The sequence below is a fragment of the Apus apus genome, chromosome 8 (genome assembly GCF_020740795.1).
Source record: "Apus apus isolate bApuApu2 chromosome 8, bApuApu2.pri.cur, whole genome shotgun sequence".
Lineage (NCBI taxonomy): Eukaryota > Metazoa > Chordata > Aves > Apodiformes > Apodidae > Apus > Apus apus.
Genome location: NC_067289.1, coordinates 14,385,661 through 14,405,631, shown reverse-complemented (window position 1 = coordinate 14,405,631; position 19,971 = coordinate 14,385,661). Strand labels below are relative to the sequence as shown.

Genomic DNA, 19,971 nt, shown 5'->3' with positions numbered 1-19,971 from the left:
GCCAGCAAGACAAACTTAGCAAATCACTTCTGACATACATTACTTTCTGAAGAAAGTACTCCCTATAAAACAGTCCTTATCTTGAATGTTTCTTCAAGCGTTGAGAAGCGTCTTCCCATTTCTTTGTTGCTTTTGAATACTATCTGAGCAGAGATTAGACAGCCACTGATATTGTGATCTCCACACAAATCTTGGAGAAATATCCATCTTCCATACAGAGCAACCAACCATGAGACATTGAACCACTGAGAGCAAACAGTTTGAATTTAGAATAAAAACAAAACCCAAAGCCACCCAGACATATCTGTTTATTTCTGAATGGAGGAAATAAGGCTTTCTAACAAGTTACTAAATGGTTACACTTGATAAAAAATGGGGGACCAGGAAAGCTATATCTTTTTACAATTTCCTTATGTGTGTGGGCTACAGAAATACTATCTTTTTTTTATACATCCTTTTCTCTAACATACAGCAGTGTCTTCTGCAGTTAGGTACTTCAGTAAGCTCCCATTTCTACTAATGATTTGGAACCCCAGGTCCTATCTATTGAGAGACATCCTAAAGTATATGTCCTCACCTCAAAATTGCTGAGCAGCTCTCACCCATCTCTGGGAAAAAAATACCCATTTCAGTCTGCATTATGTAACTGTTCCTCTAGACTCCCCGATTTTCCAGAAGGTAACTTGGTTTTGAAGTTACCACTCAAAGGCTGGTTTTGAAAGCTGGGTTATGCCTCAGAGCATGGCAACCCTCACCACCTGAAACAATGGCATTGCTCTGTCTTCAGTTCATTCCTCTTCTGTGTCAGTGTTACTCCTTTGGTGCCTGGAGGCAGGGAAAAGCTTTACTGGTAGAGCATTGAGCTCCACTTTATAAGGACCACAGTACTCATGAGAGGATGGTCAGGATGCTGGCAGGTGGAGTAAGAAAGTGAGACATCCTTAAGATTTTACCCTCTCTGCTCTGGTCTCATGAGACCCCACCTGGAGTACTGTGTCCAGTTCTGGAGCTCCCAACACAGGAATGACAGGGAGCTGTTGGAACAAGTCAAGAGGAGGCCATGAAGATGATCACAAGGTCAGGTTGGATGGAGCTTTGAGCAACCTGGTCTAGTGGAAAGTGTCCCTGCCCACGCAGAGGAACTGGAAGTAGATGGTCTTTAAGGTTCCTTGCAAGCCAAACCATTCTAAGAGCTAGCTTTTTCTTAACTCCACCAAAAAAAGAAAAAAGAAAAAAGAAAAACACACCAAAAAACACAAACAAAGAAATTATTCATTTAAGACTAACTGCAGTCCCTAATCTCTCTCTTGATACACACTGAGATAAGTATATATCTGGGTCAATAATGGGAAACATCCCATTTCCTCAAAGCCCCAGGAATCAGAAGTGCTAGAAGCAGGCATAGATACTGTGCTTGCTAACTTACTGCTGTTCTAAGCTGAGCTTCTTATTTCTTTATGCCAAAGGAGGGCAACAATATCATCCTCCCTCAGAGAGAGAGATCATCTGTTTCTGAACCAGGTCCACAGGTGTACCCTCAGTGAGCCCCCAAGCTTCCTTCATTACCACCATTGAGAACTGGCTTTTGAATTTTTATCCCCTTTTATGTAAGTAGAAATCTGCATTTTCAACACTGACACAGTCTCATCAGGGTAACACCAGTGAAGTAAACAATATAGGGCCAAATAAGAATGTTCTGCCATGTTAAACTAACACAAAATAATTTAAGAGGGGCTTTTTTAGTAAATTCAGCTGCCTTTCCCTACTAACACACTGCTTCAAACTTGCTGCTCATACCCCCATTCTCTTCTTGAAAATCCCTGGAGAACATATTCCATGTTGTTTGGAGTCTCCCTGTCTTTCATTGAGATTATAAAATTTATCATGTTCTAGCTCAGAGCACCATGGAAGAGTCTTTTATTGCTAACTGTACTAGAAGGAGTTATCCTAGCACTTTAACCTTGAGCAAGTTGCTTCTACTATGCACGTCATCTTCCTTTGTAAGGCCAATAATGCTCTTGGCTTCCTTCCTGTAGCCCTGATACCCATGAATGCAAAGAGCTGTGCAATAACTTAGCATTGTACATTACAAATGCTGGAGTTTCACCTGGCAGACTGGAGGGGAGGAAAGAGTGGGGTCCAGCTGCCAGACTCAGCTCCAGAAGCCTTCTGTCATTAGGAGAAAACACTGAAGTCAATGAGAATTAAGCATTTTGGCAAAACATTAAACGTAATATGAACATGTGTCACCTGAACATCCTTGAGATGTTGAGCTGGTTTTGAACAGAAGTATCAAAAGAAAGCCATTCAATGTTGCTGAACTGACTTCTTTCATGGCCCATAAGTTTCCCATTCCATTTTTTCTTAGGTTAGGCAAAAGCTACTATCGAAACCCTTGAACTTCTGAGAAGATGGGTCTGACAAAAATTATTTGTGTGCATACCAGGCCCGAAGGGCTTTGCCTTTGCCAGTATCCTAATTAACTGCTGGGACAGTTGCTGAATATACAAGATGAGCTGCCTTACCCCAAAATCACTCCAGTGCTGTAAGAAGCTGACACTGCTTGTTCCTGGCTGTGCTTTGCAAAAGACCAAAATGGAACCTTTTCAAAAAAGGCATGGAACCTTTTTCAGCTCTACCCTGTATTGGTGAAATAGCAACATTATTAAAACAGACAGTGTTGGCTATAGGGCATTAAGGCCATCTTTGCTTAAGCACCAGCCGAGCAAATACAGAAGCGCAAGAACCAGAGGATGTTGACTTGAGATGTACCAGTTCTACTGACTGGCACAGGCAGGTGTGCCAGGACACATAACACAGCAGAAGTCAAAGGGAACATGACAAGCCAAATACAGGAAAAGCACCCACTGATAGAGATGCTTCTCTGCTTGGTTCCTTGTTCCTCAATGGTGGACACACACTTAAGCAAGTATCTCTATAATGAGTGGTGTGGCCTTGGCAGGTTTTGCTGAGATGGACTCATCCCTCTCCAACAGTTCCAAACACATCTACCATCTAACAAAACCAAGCCAACTAGTACCTGAGAGGCCTCAAACATTAAAGAAGCATAACTCCTAAACTCTGTCATCCAAAATTACCAATCTCCTCCCCTCAGAGAAAGGTGATTAAAATTAGCTACCTGTTAGAGACACTTCCACACACAGCCTTGCGTACTTTCCTCCAGTGAAGATCCATAAGAAAAAGAAACAATTATACAAAGAATAATGTTCTCTGACAGCATTTCTCCATGTTGCCTTTTCTATTACTGCAAATATTTGTCTTCAAAGATCTTTTTCTGCATGAAAAATGAGATTTACTGTGCATGAAGATTTTACAAATTATTATTCCAAATCAACTACAGTATTTTAAACTTAATAAGGTTACCATAATAATTTTATATAACATTTGTAGATTTTTAAATTACAAGACAGATTATATGCAAGATTAGTAACATTTTCCTAACTCTATAAAGATTATCTGATATTTAAAGTATGAAATGTTTTATGTAAATAAAATGTCTTATACAGAAGGATTTAGATGGCAACAAAGTGTGTATCAATCAGGCCTTATCAGTAAGAAAAACTGATAGGATTATCTTTTAGACAGAAGTTCAGTGTATTCTGCAAAATGGTGCAAACAAATGAACAAGTCCTTCAGTTATAGCTAACAGAAATGTTACACACGCAGTATGAAATGTGAAGAGGGCAGTGCCATCACATGCACTTGAAACTTCATCTACCATCCAAAGTAAATTCCAGCAAACCAGCTGTAAGACAGGTGTGGGATCCCAGCCTCCTGCCATTCCAATGAATGTGAGACTAAAGCAGGTATTGGAGTTGACAGCACAGGAGGAGGAAAATATGTTATGAAATGCCAGGTGATTAGCAATTGTAACAAAAAAGTGGCAAAGATGTGTACTGCTGCTTCCATCCCTTCATCTGTGTTTCCATAAGGTTGTCCCCCTCTGGGATACTGCACACTGCTAGTGTTAGTCCTCAGACCTCTGGTTTTTCCAGTGCTTTCTGCATCACCATCACTGCTAGGGACAAGATTAGGGCCTTTGTCCGAGTACAGGAGGGACATTACCATATCATACCAACCCCAAGCTACTGCCTAAACATATCAACCTGACAACAGCTAAGAGGAAAAAAAAAAACCCAGAGAGAACAATGTGTCACAACAGAGTAAAAAAAAAAAAACAACCAACAAAAAAAACAAAGCCCCAAACACAGAACCGAGGTTTCCTAATGTCCTTGCCTGCCCTGCCAAACAGATCAGATGTGCTTCCATCCTTGTATAATCTCTGACCACCATTTAGGATGCTGCAGCATTACTGTGTCTCTCCAGGCCTGATGCTGTGCTCTTAGCTTCTGTTATTAAACACTGCTGCTCTATATGTTGCTGAAGTGCTAAAAGCTATTAGAATCCATCATCCAAAAAACAACTGGTAAACTTTGCTAGTTCTGATGGCAGTTGACATGGGATGATTCTCTCCAGTTAAACTCATCTCGGATGCTTCAGACAGCACCTTTGAGCTATTAACATCAGAAAAAGGAAGAGAGGGAAGCTGACAGCACCCCACTAGGCTAGAGGTAAACAGATAATTTAGTAGTAAAATGACTCAAAAAATTTGGATTAGCAGGATGAAACAAAACTTCAATGCCTTGGTGTCAGGGCTGTGTTATCTTACCAAACTTCATACCATTCAGCAGCACAGAAATGGTTTGAAAGTAATTTCAATACATGAAATTTCAGAGACAGGATTCAACCTAGGAGTCCTGATGCTCTGTACCATCCATGTCCTCATCACCAACAAGATCTCCTTCCAAAGCCCCTTTAGCTCTCTGGCCAACAACACAATGTCAATATGTGGATCCAACCACTCCCAAATTACAAATGCCACCCAAGCAAGGTCTCAGATCCTCAGGGTAAGACACTAAAACCACATTAAATTCCTAATACAACCCTTACAAAATGAAGACATGCTTTAACTCCAGAGCCTGCACATAAACACATTTCCCAAGCACCACCCAGCCTCATATTTAACAAAGTTAGCCACACTGACAAGCAGTCTCCACACACAGTAACTCCATTAACCAGAGGTTTCTGTAGCCATTCCCCTACTGTAGAGCACAGACATCAAAGGCTGGACCCAGGTGATTTACAAGTTGGTGTCTTGGACTTGGCAAAGCTGAGTGAGACTCTGGCTCTCCATTCCCATACTATTTTTTTGCCAGCAGGGGATGAGCTGAGAGCCAAGGGCTTTCTTTCCCAGAGGAGCAGAAGCTGATTTGTTGCCTCAGGTAGGTGCACAAAAACCCCTCCAGGAACAGAATCAACAGTCCAGTAGGTCTTTCAGTGAAAAAAGAGGATCCAATACCAGATCCATCCAGTTTTGTCTTATATCAAGGGACTTCACTGCCCATGCTTTGCTATATTTAGATTGCTCTGTCATCATCTAGGGTCATAATTAGAGACAATCTGATTGCATTTTCCCCTCAAGGAGGTACATGAGCTTTTCAATTCATTAGACTCATTCAGCAGCCATTGGCCTACAGGCACCTTGGTCACTATTTCTGGTATCCTGCAGCATCACTATAAATATGTATAGTTCACAGCTTCTGGTGCCAAAAGAGGCTATTCTGGGACATGGGGTGAAAATCATGTAGTTTACAAACCAAGACAATGCAATCTGGTTTGAGTGCTTTTGTGGTAAAGCTAGAAGACAACCCATCCAGGTGACACCAAATCAGCCATCTTCATGGAATGAAACCATTTCACAAGGTCTTGGCAAGGCATTTGAACCAGCAACCATTGGCAAAGTATAGGCAGGACATTTGCAGCAAACATCTTCTGCACAGAAATACTTGATACAGTCAAATGCTACACTTGCAATTTCATGACCAGTTCTGTTGAACTGTCCTGGGAAAATCCATGGGGAAATTAATTTTAAATTAAACATTACTGTTTGTTCTGCTTTACACGGTTTTTGTTCTTCAATTATTTTTAAAGGAAATAATTTCAAAACAAATTCAAACTAAAAAATGTTACTTGAGATTGAAATATACTGTTTTTAAAGAGGAAAATATGTGTGTTTTCCTGTCTCTATGACCCTCCTTTCCTGGCCAACAGCACTGATTTTTTTACAGAGAAAGTTAAAATGGAAAGCTCAAAACAACCATTTCCACCATCAACTTAACCTCAATACTTCAAGAAATAAAAGAGGTATAAGGCTGATTAGGGAAATAATACAAGAACTATAAACAATGATAAAGCTTTATGGTCCATATGTACCTCCACCTGGAAAGGCCTTAAAAGCATCACATGAAATCCACGATGTCTCAGAAGTCACCAAGAGTATCATGACACCTCCTTACAAAAACAGCATGCAGTGGAATTGTTTAGCTGAAAACATGAGTCTAATCTCATCTGTGTTGTTCATAATACAACCGCTGTTGACAAATTCCCATGAATCCAAGGCAGGATCCATGTGGGCAATGACCTTAATAATGTGCTTTATCATTTGGTCAGCCCTGAAGTGGTCAGACAGTGGGACTAGATGATCATGGTAGGTCTCTTCTAACTGAAAATTTTCTGTTCTGTCACTAAGTGCAGAATTCTGGAAGTCCTTGACTGGACCAAATGGTAAGAAAAAATAGTGTTCAATCCAATTCAGCACAAAATCTTCAGGAAATGGGGGTTTCTGCATAATAGAAAACCTGATCTTTAGGTAGAGACTTGAAAATAGGAGGGAGAAGAGATAGATGTTTACACTAGTTTTCCTGACAGGCGGTGGACAGCCCAGAAATGCCATATATTATCCTTTGCTAGACCACGGACTACTACCCCTAAGGCTGAATTTAAAAAATCCTGACTTTAAAGAGGAATGCCCACAAGCAGGTGTTCTGCAAGAGACAAAGCCTTCACAGATCTGAGGAGTCAGGGAGAAGAGCAAGGCCCTAAACACCTCCTGGGTGCCCCACCCAGGCTGCAAACCCAAGTCCAACTTACATAATTGATGTGAAGCTGCAAGGCAGAGGCAGAAGTGGGACATGTCAACCTACATGGCCCTTCCCAGTATTCTCCAAACCAACAGCCCATCACAGCTGCTTTAAAGGTACGATGGAAAGCTTCATTCAGGACATGCTGCATTTGGTTTGGATGACCAGATTGCTGTGCAGCTTCTGGATAATAACAATGCCTTCAGAAAGACAAGAGCAGTGAAGTAGCTGAGGAGCAGCCTTGCCATTGAGATTACTGAATATAAACTTATGTTTCCCATGAGCATAAACTCATTTCACTGGGGGTGATGCCAACTTTAATGGCACTGAGATTTCTTCTAGACTCACTGTTCCTGAAAGCCTTGAAATAAAAAAGGAACTGCACTAGAAGGTCCCTGTGCATGCAAAGCCCAGCATCAGCCCCAATACCTTGTTTGCAGTTTCACAGACAGCAGAACATGAGACTAAATTCTGCATTCAGTTCTGCTGTCGTCAACCATAGGGTGATACCACAGAAGGGACAATTTAATCAAAACCAGTATTTTCTTACTATAAATAAGACTTTAAACATTCTGTTCTTTGTCTCTGTATACTGCCCACGGCTGCACGCTTACATTGCTGCAGTATGTCAGGCTTGTCCTCACTATTTCTGGGAACCTTCTCAAAGGAGGTGGAAAACCCAACCCTATTTTTTTAAAAAAAACAAAACACACCAAAATTGTTGTTCCTGAATGTTGATGTTTTGAAATGGAATGGACTATAAACACAGTTTAGGTAAGAGATCTTGAAACTCAACTTACTGAGAGATGAATAATGCAAATAAAATGGACAGATAATTCTAGACATCTGGTAATACCTTCAAAGTAGTAATGGCAGAGACATGTCTCAGCACAGAGCTACTTGTTAGAAGTGTACTTAGTTATTTTTAAGATCAAGTGGTTATTCTTACTTTTGAAGGTACTGTATAGCAAGCAATTTTTTTAGCATTTCCTAACACAAAAGTCTCAAAACTACTTAATTTGTACCACTAAATTAAAAAGCCTTCAAAGTGGTAGGAAGAAAGCCAAAGGTAAACAAGCTACAACCGTTTGTTATTTCAACATTCCCTCAAACCAACATAAAATTACTTCTTCAAACATTTGCAACCTCTGAAGTAGTTAATAATGAAGGTCTAAAGGCATTTAAATAGGTCTTACACCATATCATCAGTATTATTCCCATTGTGTTTGCAGTTAGATAAGGCATTAAAGACCTGGACTTTGCCTACGAAGCAAATGTTGCTTTTACCTACACAAGTGCAACTCCGGAGTAGCTCCACAGACTTTATTCAAATCTTGACTGGAAGAAGGAGGCTCAGGACAGTAATTTTTAAACTTCTCTGTTGATTTCTCCCTCACTTCTCATATGGCAACAAAATGGCTACAATTTGCAGTATGTAATCTCTCCACTGGGACACAATGACAGGAATAAAAAGCTTAAAAATTAACAGCTGATTCATCAATGAGATTATTGGATAATGTATGGCACTGGGTAACAGGGGATCTTAGAATATCAAGAGTGATGGTCAATATTGAAAGGGGATAGGAATTTAAGGCTAGAAAAGATCTCAAAAGTTCAGATTCAGCCTTCAAAGAGATTAAACGTGCTGGAAATATTACAGAAAGCGGGTCTTGCTGAGGAAGCTTATTCTCCTGTCAACCCAGTTATGCTGCAACGTCTTGTTAGAATCAAATTAGGAAATCCAAGCCTTCCTTTATGTACAAGAAATTTTTTCCCACCACACACTGTAATGTGCTGGACTCTACACTTTTCTTCATTTTGTGGGCATTACTGCTATTTTCCTCTCACAGTACAGGGGAGCCAGCTAGTATAAGACTGAATTTGGGGCTATTCTAAAGTGGCAGTGAAATGGATACTTCTGGATCCTAGCAAGCACAGCATGTGCAAGGATTCTCAAATAAAGAATGCCTTCACACTAGACACCTTTTCCTAGACGAAGTTTCAGAAAACTGAATTGAGTCTCAATATAGTATCGCTCATGATGAAACAGTAATTTTGTATAACTGGAATGTTTTAGTGTTCTGTGTTTCTTACCATTATAAAGCCATTGCTGCAAAATATTCTTAACTGAAGGTCAGAAAGCTCCCCCTAAAATACACACTCAGGACTGCATATCAAGAAAGGATGAAGGTCCAAAGGCTGTCTTTCAAGGCAAAAGTTTATTCCATTTCTGAATTTCATACAAGTTTGATCTACCGAACTGCACAGCCACCTGTAATTCCAGCTCCCCCCCCCCCCCAAATTCACAGCCAGATTCCAGCCACAACATCTGGATCCAGCTTTTCAATGCCCCAGGTAATAATAAACACTTATATATGAAAAGGGGTTACAGAGCAGCAGATGAATGAGAGGAGGAAGAGGTAGGATATAGAATTCAAAACCAGATTCAAAGATCAGGCTCCTCCAGAGGGTCATGCCAGAGACCAGCATAAGCTGGAAGAGACTGCAAGGTCTCTAATTCAAGATTTGCTTGAGCAGGGACTACCACAACACTTGATCATGCCCATCCTACCAGTAACCCTTGGCTGGCTGGACTTGGAGACAAAAATAAAAATCAATGAGGACACTTCATGTTGGAATAAGCACAGCATAAGAGACTTAGTGACCAGACAGGCTCCAATCTTCCTGAAGAGGCCTTCTTGCTTGTCAGTCTCTTTTGGAGATAGCACTAAATTCAAGGAAAGTGTTTTTGCATTATTAATACGTTTTTTGTGTCTGAGAAGCAAGGCAAGTTTCCCTCATTATACCAATAAAACCTTCAGCACTTTTGACTTTTCTTCATGAATTCCCCAGGTAGCTACAGCCTGTAAATTAACTTTACCTATTGAGGGCTGGTCATGGATAAAGCCAGTCTAACCCAGCTTACAATGGAGGGACAAAACACAAGAGGAAGAAGCAAAGCAGAAGAAAAACCATTTTCCAAACCAGAAATGCTAGTCTATGCTTTCCTGATTGCTTGCTTTGGACATGCTATTAGAAACAGCAAGTGAAATGCCTTACACTTCTGGAAGTCCACACCCTGATGCACACGCAGCTCTCCCTTGGCCGCGTGGCACAGGGCACCCTGCAGCACTGCTCCTGCACTCTGCTGAGCAGCCAGCATCTCAAGCCACAAGATCTCTTCTGAAACATGATGACACCATAAACAGTTTAATTCAATCTGAAGAAAAAAAGCTTGAGCTTTCAATGTGTATCCTGCAGGAATATCGAATCATAAGGTTCATACAAACCTGGGACCCAGGAGAAGAAACTCAATGAATTAATGTGATGATTTTTACTCTTATTGAGTATAGAGAAGACAGAAAAAGCAGTAATGTAGAAGCTATAAAAAGCAAACATCCCTGTAAAACTGACAGGAAAATAGTAAACTCTTGCTTCAATCAGTTTAGTATAAAAGCCTTATTAAAATCTTTATACTTTGAGTGAAAGCATTAATTAAGCCTATTAGGAATATTTGTCATTGTCAAATTGCATTTTACCATGCTAATAAACACCAAGCTTTGCATGTTAAAATCAATCATGTCATCTCATTTATAGGTCAAAAGACACAGACTAAAATAGTTTCTGCAATTTTCCCTAAATAACTAGCTTTTGCATATCAAGTTTTATGGCATTCTGGAAATGAATGCAATTCAGACAAGATTTGAATAGCTAAGTAGATAGAGAGGAAAAGATAAGAGCAGATAAGAAATATCTTGTGGTTAGCTCAGCCTTTTGAAAAAAACCTGCTTAAAAACATCCAGTTTCTTTTTTTAAATTTCTGGGCCCTAAATGAACTAAAGATGAAACAGTTATATACAGGTCATTACTCAAAGTATTCAGATTATGCTTCCAGCCACTATACATATAAATACTACATCAGAACAAATTAATGCATTAAAAAAAAAAAATACTATTGAGGCTAAATGCAACTTCCACAGCTCACACAACTTCTGGAAGTCAGGTGGGGGAAACTGTCAGCTTCTTGAGTATTTTAATAGCAGCCAGATGACCAAGACCTCCTCCCATTTTTATGACTTTTAAACCTATTACTAGGGTCCTCTTTCCCTTTTGTTTTAAGAATATGGTGGGTTTGTAGCCATGAAGGACTACAAGGAGGGCCACCTTTCCCTCCTCATGAAGCTCATTAGAGAACAGATGCTTCCTGGGTCAAATGCCTACCTCCCCCAGCATCACATATGTTTGGCTCATCTTCTCACCCCAGAATCTGCAGATGCCTGCCCACAGTATTTCAGCAGCTACCAACTGATGTTTAGTGAAGTTATAAGACTTTTCTGCTCTTCTAGGTAGCAACGCATAGCCAAGGTCTGCTCATTTCCTAAGTCCCACACAGCAATCTGAGTTCTTATCACCTTCGAGCCCTCCCAGAACCATCATATTTGTGTTGTGTTTAATGTGATTGAAATGGGAGAGGAACAGACATTTCACTTACTTTCTGAAACACATCAAAGAAAAGCATTAATGGGGTTGTGCCAGCTTAGTACCTTGCACTGCCCTCCCATATCTTTCAGCAGAGATTGAATCTGAGGCTCAGGAGCAAAGCAATCTTCACAGCACCCCACTCCAGCACCAGGGATAAGCTGTTAAGGTCAGGCAACTGAAGTGCTCATTCCCCTACTATACAGAAAGCTGGTACCCATATGGGAGTACACAGCCTTGGGCACAGGCAACTACTGAAAAAACATCCAGCCATATATTTACCTACCCAAACATGCTTCCCTGTGTCAAATTTCAAGCAGCCAGTCTGAGAACTGCTGACCTCAGTAACATCTCCTGCTTCTCACACAGCACATCTGTGTGAAAGGCACAGAGCACACAGCTACCTTTGCTATGACAAGCCTTTGACTATCTTGACAGAGGTGCAAGTGATCCCCAAAAAAGGAAACGGTTTCATAATAAGAGTGACTGTGCTACTGCTTGGTTTCTATTACAAAGAAGTAACCAAGGTGACTTGTGTGACCCAGTCTTGACCAAAGCCATCTGCATTACTTCAACATATGTGTTCAACAGTATGTGCTGCAGATTCAGCTCTATAAAATAAACAATGTGTCAGGAAGATGCATCATGCATGAGGAGGTAGATTTTGATATGAGCATCACAAAGAGCTTCAGGACATGAACTATAGCTGAGACCACTCAGATCTTTTATTTGATCATTGAAGAAAGCCAGGAAGGTGGGAACAGTGCATAGCAGTCTCCAGAACTATGTGTTCTCACTTGCCACCCTCTCTCACCTTGTCCACAAAGCCCACCAGCAATCTTAACATTCATCATCTCTTGTTGGGTTCTGATCACAAGTTCCTCAAGGTGAAGATTCTGTCCTTTACAGGCATAGCACATAGCTGCATAAAGGATGCTGGCCCACAACTCTGAGCCTAGCTAAGGAAGCTTCAGAGCAGCTCTGGTGGGAAGAGATGGATCCAAACACCATGCCCTTCTACACAAAACAGAAGGATGCAAAAAGTTCAGACTTGTTTGGAGGTCCCAGGAAGGGCACCTCTGTGCCCCAGGTAAACCGGATCTTACAGCTGTTTTACAGACCTCATTTAAAGGCCTGAACATCGCACGTTTATGAACAGCAACATTGTCACTTTCCTGCAAAATCAAAAAGCCTGCTCCCAGCCTCTGTGACTGGAAAGAGAACATGACTCAGATAGTACCACTGTGACAGCATCTGCCTGGGACAGGCATTCTGCAGAGATGTCCTCTGCAGACATCTCCTCAAAACCTGCTGCTGTGGGACTCTCCAGAAGAAGAAAGCTGAGGCCAGATCCCCCAGCTTCTGCTCCTCAGCCTTCTGAGCATGACAATGGCAATCCTGAGGGAAGACCCACTGTGTGGACGATATCCCTCCAACCTGACACTACTATCCAACAGGGCAGGACCATGCCTCAGAGAGCTGACAAGAGCACCTCCAGATCTCAGTGGGGTGGCCAACAAAGTGCTTTAGCTTGTCTCAGTAGACCAGCTGACAAGAAAAGTCTCACTGTATTTCCCAACTAGCAGCCTGCCCCACACCCAGGCAGTAAAACCTCACCCAGAGCCACTACTGCCCAGCACTGACCTCCAGGGAGAACAGAAAGCACCAAGAACTTGCTGGGCCCTTGCAGAAAGTCCCAGCAAGCAGCATGTCCCTGCCCCCTATGCAACACTGACCCTATCAAGTCTCCAGTCCCCACTTCAGATAAGATAGAAGTAGTAATAGGTCTTTTCTTCCTCCCTACCAGAAAGGGGTTTCCCTGTGTCTGTAGGACTACAGAAGGGGGTGTAGCACCTTGAGAGGTAGGAAGCCCTCCCTGCAGTAAGGTTTGCCTGCAGTCCCTCTCTGCTTCATCCAGAAGCTCAGGGATACATTCCACACTGTGCAGCTTGACTCTTGCTTGACTGATTTATTTCCCAGTCTCTGAGCCTGAACACCACTGTCTGATGTTCCCTCCCCTGTGAAGCACCTTTCTGACTGTGACTGAAGAATCTGGCAAACGACCAAATATTCTTTAACCTCCACATTAACTATTGTTAGCTTTGGCAAAGCCCAGCTCCTGGGATGCCTGGCATGGTATTGCTTACTGCTGCAGCCTACAGGAATTGCTGTAGTGGCGAGATCCAGTGAACAGGGATCAGGCAGCAGATGCAAAATATAGTCCCACAATGCCCTCCCTCCCCCCCTCTCCTTAACCACCTTTGGGAACAGCTGCAGCTTCTAAGCTTCTCACTGCTGAAAAAGGTTTGCAGACAGTGAAGGTACAGAGTCAAAGATGCTGAAAGTTAAATGAGGGTAAATGTTACTTTGAAACCACCAAGACACATTGGTAACATTGCAGATCCATGGAGTGCTACAATTATCTATCAGTCAGGAGATACAAATGTTCCTTTCTAGGGAGGTTTGAAAGTTGAAAGGAGTCACAGGCTGCACCTACCACCTCCCCCCCTCAGCCCACAACAGGACCCTCTTGCCTGCATGCTTACTGCAACAGTCCTTGCTTCGGCACTCCACTGCATGAAAATTAGAATCTGTCCTTCTTCCTTCATACTCACAAATGAGTCCAACCAGTGTGAAGTGTGACCAGTTATGGGTGCTCTTCAGAAATGCCAGAGATGAGCCTTTAGGGTTTTTTTGTTTGTTTGGTTTTGTTTTTGTTTTTGTTTTTTTTTTCCAGAGTACTGCAGGCTTTGCAAAGCATCAGCATTCAGACAACCAAGTTGTATTGGGATGGCAAATCCTAGGCAGAAACATCCACAGCAGTCATCAGGGACAGCTGAATTCAGGGACCAGAAGGTAGGTTTTCTTAAGCAGACTTCATGTTGCTTAATATAGCACACACTCTTCCTCAGTATCTGCATAACACTGAGTTTGAAATGTTCCAAGATTTGTGCCGAGGAAGACGGGAGGAGTGGGAGAAGGGCTGCAGGAGGAAGCATTTAAAAAGCAAGGGACAAGTCCAGAGAAACACCATATAAAAGCAACAATCTTGTAACAGGGGAGTTGCAATGCAGAGGCTTGATTGGTAATGAAAATAAAACGTAAACAAGTCCCTAGCAAGGCAATGCAGTTGCAAGCCCATCTAGGATTAGTCACAAAGGCTGAAGATGTGAGGGGCTTGGGCTGGCTTGTACTTTCCCTCTAGGAAGACATCCTTTATTGTGCCTTACCATGCATGTATGCAAAACTTGTCTGTTAGATCCGTGCACTAAAGGTCTTCTCATGCTACTCCGGCATCAAGAGTTTCAAGAAATACTTCAGTGCCAACACAACTGGATCCCTGCCGTGAGCAGACTTCATCTGCTTTCTCATTTCCCCACTGAGATGCCAAAATTGCCTGTGCAATCCCTTTACAGTCATCTCTACTTTGGACCTGTCCCATCCTGGTGCCTGAATTTCTGCTGGTTTGTTGCAAATGACCCCTTTTTTTCTGCATAGAGGAAACCCAGAGAGTTTGTTTCCTACCTCTACCCCATCAAGAAAAATCAAGATCAAAGTGCAGAAGAGTAGTGACTTTTGGGGTTGTCTCAACCCTCAATAACCCTTCCATCACAGCCAAAAGCTCAGGAATTGAGCCCATCTCACAGCTAACACACACAAGTACCAGTGGTCCAAAGGGCTGCCTTGTTCAGCTGCTTGTTGCCAACTTCGGCAGCAATTGCATCTTAACAGTTGCCACTTGCATGAGATCAGAACTGGGTGACCCACTCTCAGGTACTGCTTCCACCACCAGCTAGCTGGACCCTTTTGCTTTTATTTTAGTGCAGTTGTTACATTTCTGCCCCTTGAACAACTCCCCCAGCTACATGAGCTCTAACACAAGTTTCATGAGGAGCCCTTCGCCTGCTTCTGTAGTGCATGACAAGGCATAACGTGTTATACTAAAGTCAGTCTATTTGTTTCACATGCAGACATGTACCAGTAGGACATGCAAAAACATAAAAATGTCCCATCTCAGGTTAACCATGAAATCAGTGTCGACAAACAACAACAACAAAAAGTTACACCAAGGCCAACACGACTGCTGTGAGCGTTTAATCTAAGTCTTTGCAGATACACTTTTTTTAAAAAGGTACTTACCTGTCTTCAAGCCCTGGCAACCCTATTGGTCACTGCCCATAAGAAACTGTACTTCATAGGACATACTGCCTCCATATGATTGAAATAGTTTCCTCCCTTGATCAGCATATAATCAGTTATTCCCACACAGGAGAACTATAGCCCTGATTGACAAGATAGTTACAAAAATAAACCTGAGGTTTAAATATAGCTTGTTCGACTCCCTGGAAGATATGTAGTATTGTGTTATACAAGTCTACCATCATTTTCCTTGAATTAATATAGCCCATATTCTCCCCCTGCCTTGATCTCTTTCAATTAAACAGCCACCAGGTTTGTGTTGGACAGGAGAGCTGGCAGCTAGAGTTAGGTGGGAACAGCAGCTAGCTTTTCCTCTGCATGGTCTGACTTACCATCAATATTTCATTGGCAATTAACATGCACAGATTTTGAGTTCATGTACCAGTTGAATGTGTCATGTCTGGTGCAATTGTAGAGGTAGATAGGTAAATAAATCTGCAGGACTACAGAGCATGTATGGAAAGAAAACATATATGCCCAACACGAAGGAATATCTTTGGATGAGATACATATCTCTTTTATGCAAACACACAAGCTGGGCAGGCAATATGTAATTATTTCCTCTTTCTAAGGTGGCTAGTTCAACAGCCCTGTACTCATTGCATTTTTCCCAATCTATCAGGATGTTCTGATATGTTAAATATGCAACGTAATGAGGGCAGAGCTGTATAGCCCTGCTCTTCTCATTTCAGAGAAACCCGAGGTTTTAAAAAAGCCATTCTAATAATGAAATTCTTTTAATCTCCAAGCCCCCCATTGCTAACTAAAAAAAAAAAAATAAATAAAAAACATAAATCAAAACATGGGACAGACTTCCTATTTATTATGCAAATGCTTAGTATTAAGAAAACAAAAGGCCAACTAACATCTGTCTCACCCGAAAGGAAAATAAATCAATGTTGAAAAACCGGGGAGGGGGGAAACAGACCCTCCCTCCCCTGTGCCACTGGTGCCCGGTCCCCACGGCAGGAGCGGGCAGGGACGCGCCTGCCCGAGCCCTTCCCCGCCGCAATGTGCCCACCGCCCGGCGGCTCCGGCCCCGCGCACCAGCCCGGCCACTGCGGTGCTTTCGCCGCCGCCCGCCCCATCCCCCCCCGACCCACCTTTCCCTTCCATCGCGGAGCTTTGCGAGCGCAGGGAAGTTGCCGGGAAGTTGCCGGAAGACGCGCTCCCTCCTCAGCCGAAAAAGCCCCGGGAGCCCGGCAGGCAGAGCCGGCCGCCGCTGCCTGCTCCGCGGTGGGGACGGCGCCGTCACAGCCTGGGAGCTGCAAGCAAGCAAGCACCGGGGGGCACGGCGTGAGCAGCGCAGCCCGCCCCTCGCCGCCCCGGCCCCGCAGCGGGGGCAGCGGAGGCAGCGGAGCGCCGAGCGGGGCCGCGGGGGGAGCGTTACCTGGAGCTGTCCCTGGTGGAGCGGGTCTGCGGGGGCGAGTGGCTCCGCGGCCCGCCGCGCTGCCTGGCGCCGCCCGCATGCGCGCCCCGCCCGCGCCCCGCCTCCGCGGCCCGCACCGCGGCACCGGCGGGTCCCCGGCTGCGGGCTGCGCGGGGCGCGGAGGAGGAGCGGCCGCTGGGCTGGGCTCGACTGATCCCGGCCTGGCTCCCCCTGGCCAGCGGCAGCCTGAGGTTATGCAACGGGGGGGACAAACAGCCGCTAATTCCTGGCGGGAGTCTTGCTGGAGCCCTCCCGCTCCAGCCGGGCACGTTAAGTCACCTCCCGGGGAGGCGGAGGGGGCATCCGTGCAGCAGAACGCAACACGCATCCCGGCTGCTGCACGCGCACCCCCTGCTCCCCGCAGGTGATGTGTGCGTTGCACCTGGGCCGGGCAAAGCCCCAGACCACAACACCCCAACTGGGCAGCTCTGGGGGATCGCTCCACTCACCCCAGCCTCTCTCCACCGCATCAGCCAGACAGAGCCCACACCACCTGCAGGCATGGAGAGGATCTCTCAGGAGAAGCCTAGTCTCAGGTTAAGGCCTTCTCTGGCTGGGTTGTTGCAAGAATTAATTATGCTGATTCATAAAACATCCACCTTATGGCTGCTTTCTGCTTTTCTTCTTTTGCATCCAGCCCCTGAATTTTGTTCTCCCTTTGGCTACTTAATAAAATGCATAGTCCCTGATAGTGAGAGAAGTTGTAAAACGTTCATACCAAGAGCAAGTTGCTTCTTAAGGAGCAAAACTTACGTTCATTCCCATAACAAAGTTTCTGCACACTGGAATTATTCCAGTAGCTCTAAAGTTTTCCCAGATCTTTCAACTTTGGGATGATGGGGATGTTAAAACCCAGCTCTGTGCTTATTTTTTATGATGCATTAGTGAAGAAGCTGCTCAAGGTACCTCCTGTGCTGGGCACTGCACATGTAGAGGATAGATGGCTCCAGCACTACAGGAGTTTCTAAATACAGGAACAGTAATTCCTCTCTCCAACTGTTTCTTTGCACATCCAGGTGTTCATATTCACCTTCTCACTTGCAGCCTAGTGCTGGCAAACCAGGCAGGGATTACACAGGCTTCCTCATGCTCCTCATTCTAAGCTGCTGTAGCACATCCTGCAGACAGTGCCCACAGGCTTCCCCACCCCAAAAGCACAACTCTGAATTTCATTATGAAAATTAACAGTGTGCGCATGACCCCACCTTAGCACACTGTGCCAGCAGTTCTGAACAACACCTGCTCCAATCTCATCTACCACCTCACAAGGTGTCAGGGCATGTAAGTCAGATCTGGCATATTGGTGTAAGAACACACCCCTGAAAAACAACTAGAAAAAAGCCCAGCTGAATGAAGACCCACCATGTACAATTCACATATTAACCAGCTCCTAATCTTTTACTAAGTCCTGTGTTATTTTGAAGATAACATTAGTTTTATTTTCTTTCAGAACTGAATATTCAAAGTATTGTAGGTGAGCTTCAAGTCAAAATGCTCTACAGAGAGCTGACAAAGTAGGCATAGACTTTCTGATTAAACTAGAAGGTGAAATAAAATGTGTAGTTCCTTCAGTTTCGTTCATTGACTGGTGGGACCCTATTTCCCCAATGTTATTTTTTTACCTACTATCAGTGCCCAGTTGACCACACTTCCAGGGTCAGCCTGGGTGCTTTTTCTAAAAAGAAATGTAACAATAACTCTTTCAGGGTCCATTAGTCCTCACTAATGTTCCAAAAAGCCATCAGAACATGCACCAGAGCGCCCAATAACTCCTCAGCCAGCTCTTTAAAGTTATCTGCTCCCACAGATTAAAACCAGGCAAACTCAGAGGATGTTAAGGCTCCTGGCATCCAAGTTCAAGAAGAGCTTTCAACAGGAAGTGTGGGCAAAGAAACACTCTAACTTTCAAGGTACAGTTGGGCTAATTCCTGAAGCATGTTTTGTAATACCAGGCACCAGATCAAGGAACCAAGCTACTCCTTTCAAAGCTGTGCACTCCCTGGGAACCTGACAGCCATCAGTAATTCAGCTTCACACAAAAAGCTGGGGAACAGTTCCTAGCTGCAGGCGTCAGGCTGAGCCCCACTGCCATGGGGATAGATGGGAATTCCAGTTTCCCAAACACAGGAAATATTTTTCTGGTGTCCTGGAAGGGACAGCCACAACATGCTCCCCGTTAGCAAAGGTAGGTTGCTTTCTTCTATGATTTGTTTTCTTTGTGAAGGTCCTCTCGATGGAGGACATGAATTAGGAGTTCAGAGAGCTCACCCTTGGGGAGCAAGACAAAGGAAACATTTCTGGTTTTATTTTGCTTTTGAGCTCCAAGACACTTCTTCCTTTGAGGTAACAGCAGGTAACAATAGAGCTCAAGCAAAACACCCAAATCCACCAATCCACACATTCATTTTCAATCACAGTTTATCAGATCTCTTTCTGGACCACATCTGGGACATTAAAATTTCTTTTCCAGAACATGAATCCATCACAAGACTTTAGGACACATGTTCTTAAAATAGAAAGCCAGCTAAAAGAGAGAAACCCCTCCCTATGCAGAACACAGACAAAGCCCCTTCAAAGCTTCTCTCCTTCATAAAAGAAAATTCCAGGGAAAAGATCCAGAAAATATTTTCCCTCCCTTGCTATTTACAGGTCACCTTTTAAATTACTTAACAGTAGAAAGGAATATAATATTGCTTGTGTTCTAATCTAGATTTCAACTGTGCATCCTGCATTAAGGTATCAAGCAAGCTGAATCAGCTTGCATTAAATCATTGTTCCTCCTGTAACACCTCAGGAAAGTCAGGTCTGTATCTGCTGTGGCTTTGAAAGTAACAAGCATCAAATCAAGATGCATGCATTAAT

General features: G+C 43.5%; 1 protein-coding gene across 1 annotated transcript in view; it reads right to left on the bottom strand.

The window, feature by feature from the left end:
• FGF12 (fibroblast growth factor 12) overlaps positions 1 to 16,945 on the bottom strand; it is a 211,366-nt gene extending 194,421 nt beyond the window's left edge. Inside the window, exon 1 of the mRNA XM_051626683.1 lies at positions 16,784 to 16,945. Within this exon, the coding sequence (XP_051482643.1) occupies positions 16,784 to 16,796 (13 nt within the window). The 5' untranslated portion in view covers positions 16,797 to 16,945. The remainder of the gene's footprint in view (positions 1 to 16,783) is intronic.
• Positions 16,946 to 19,971: the final 3,026 nt, after the last annotated feature.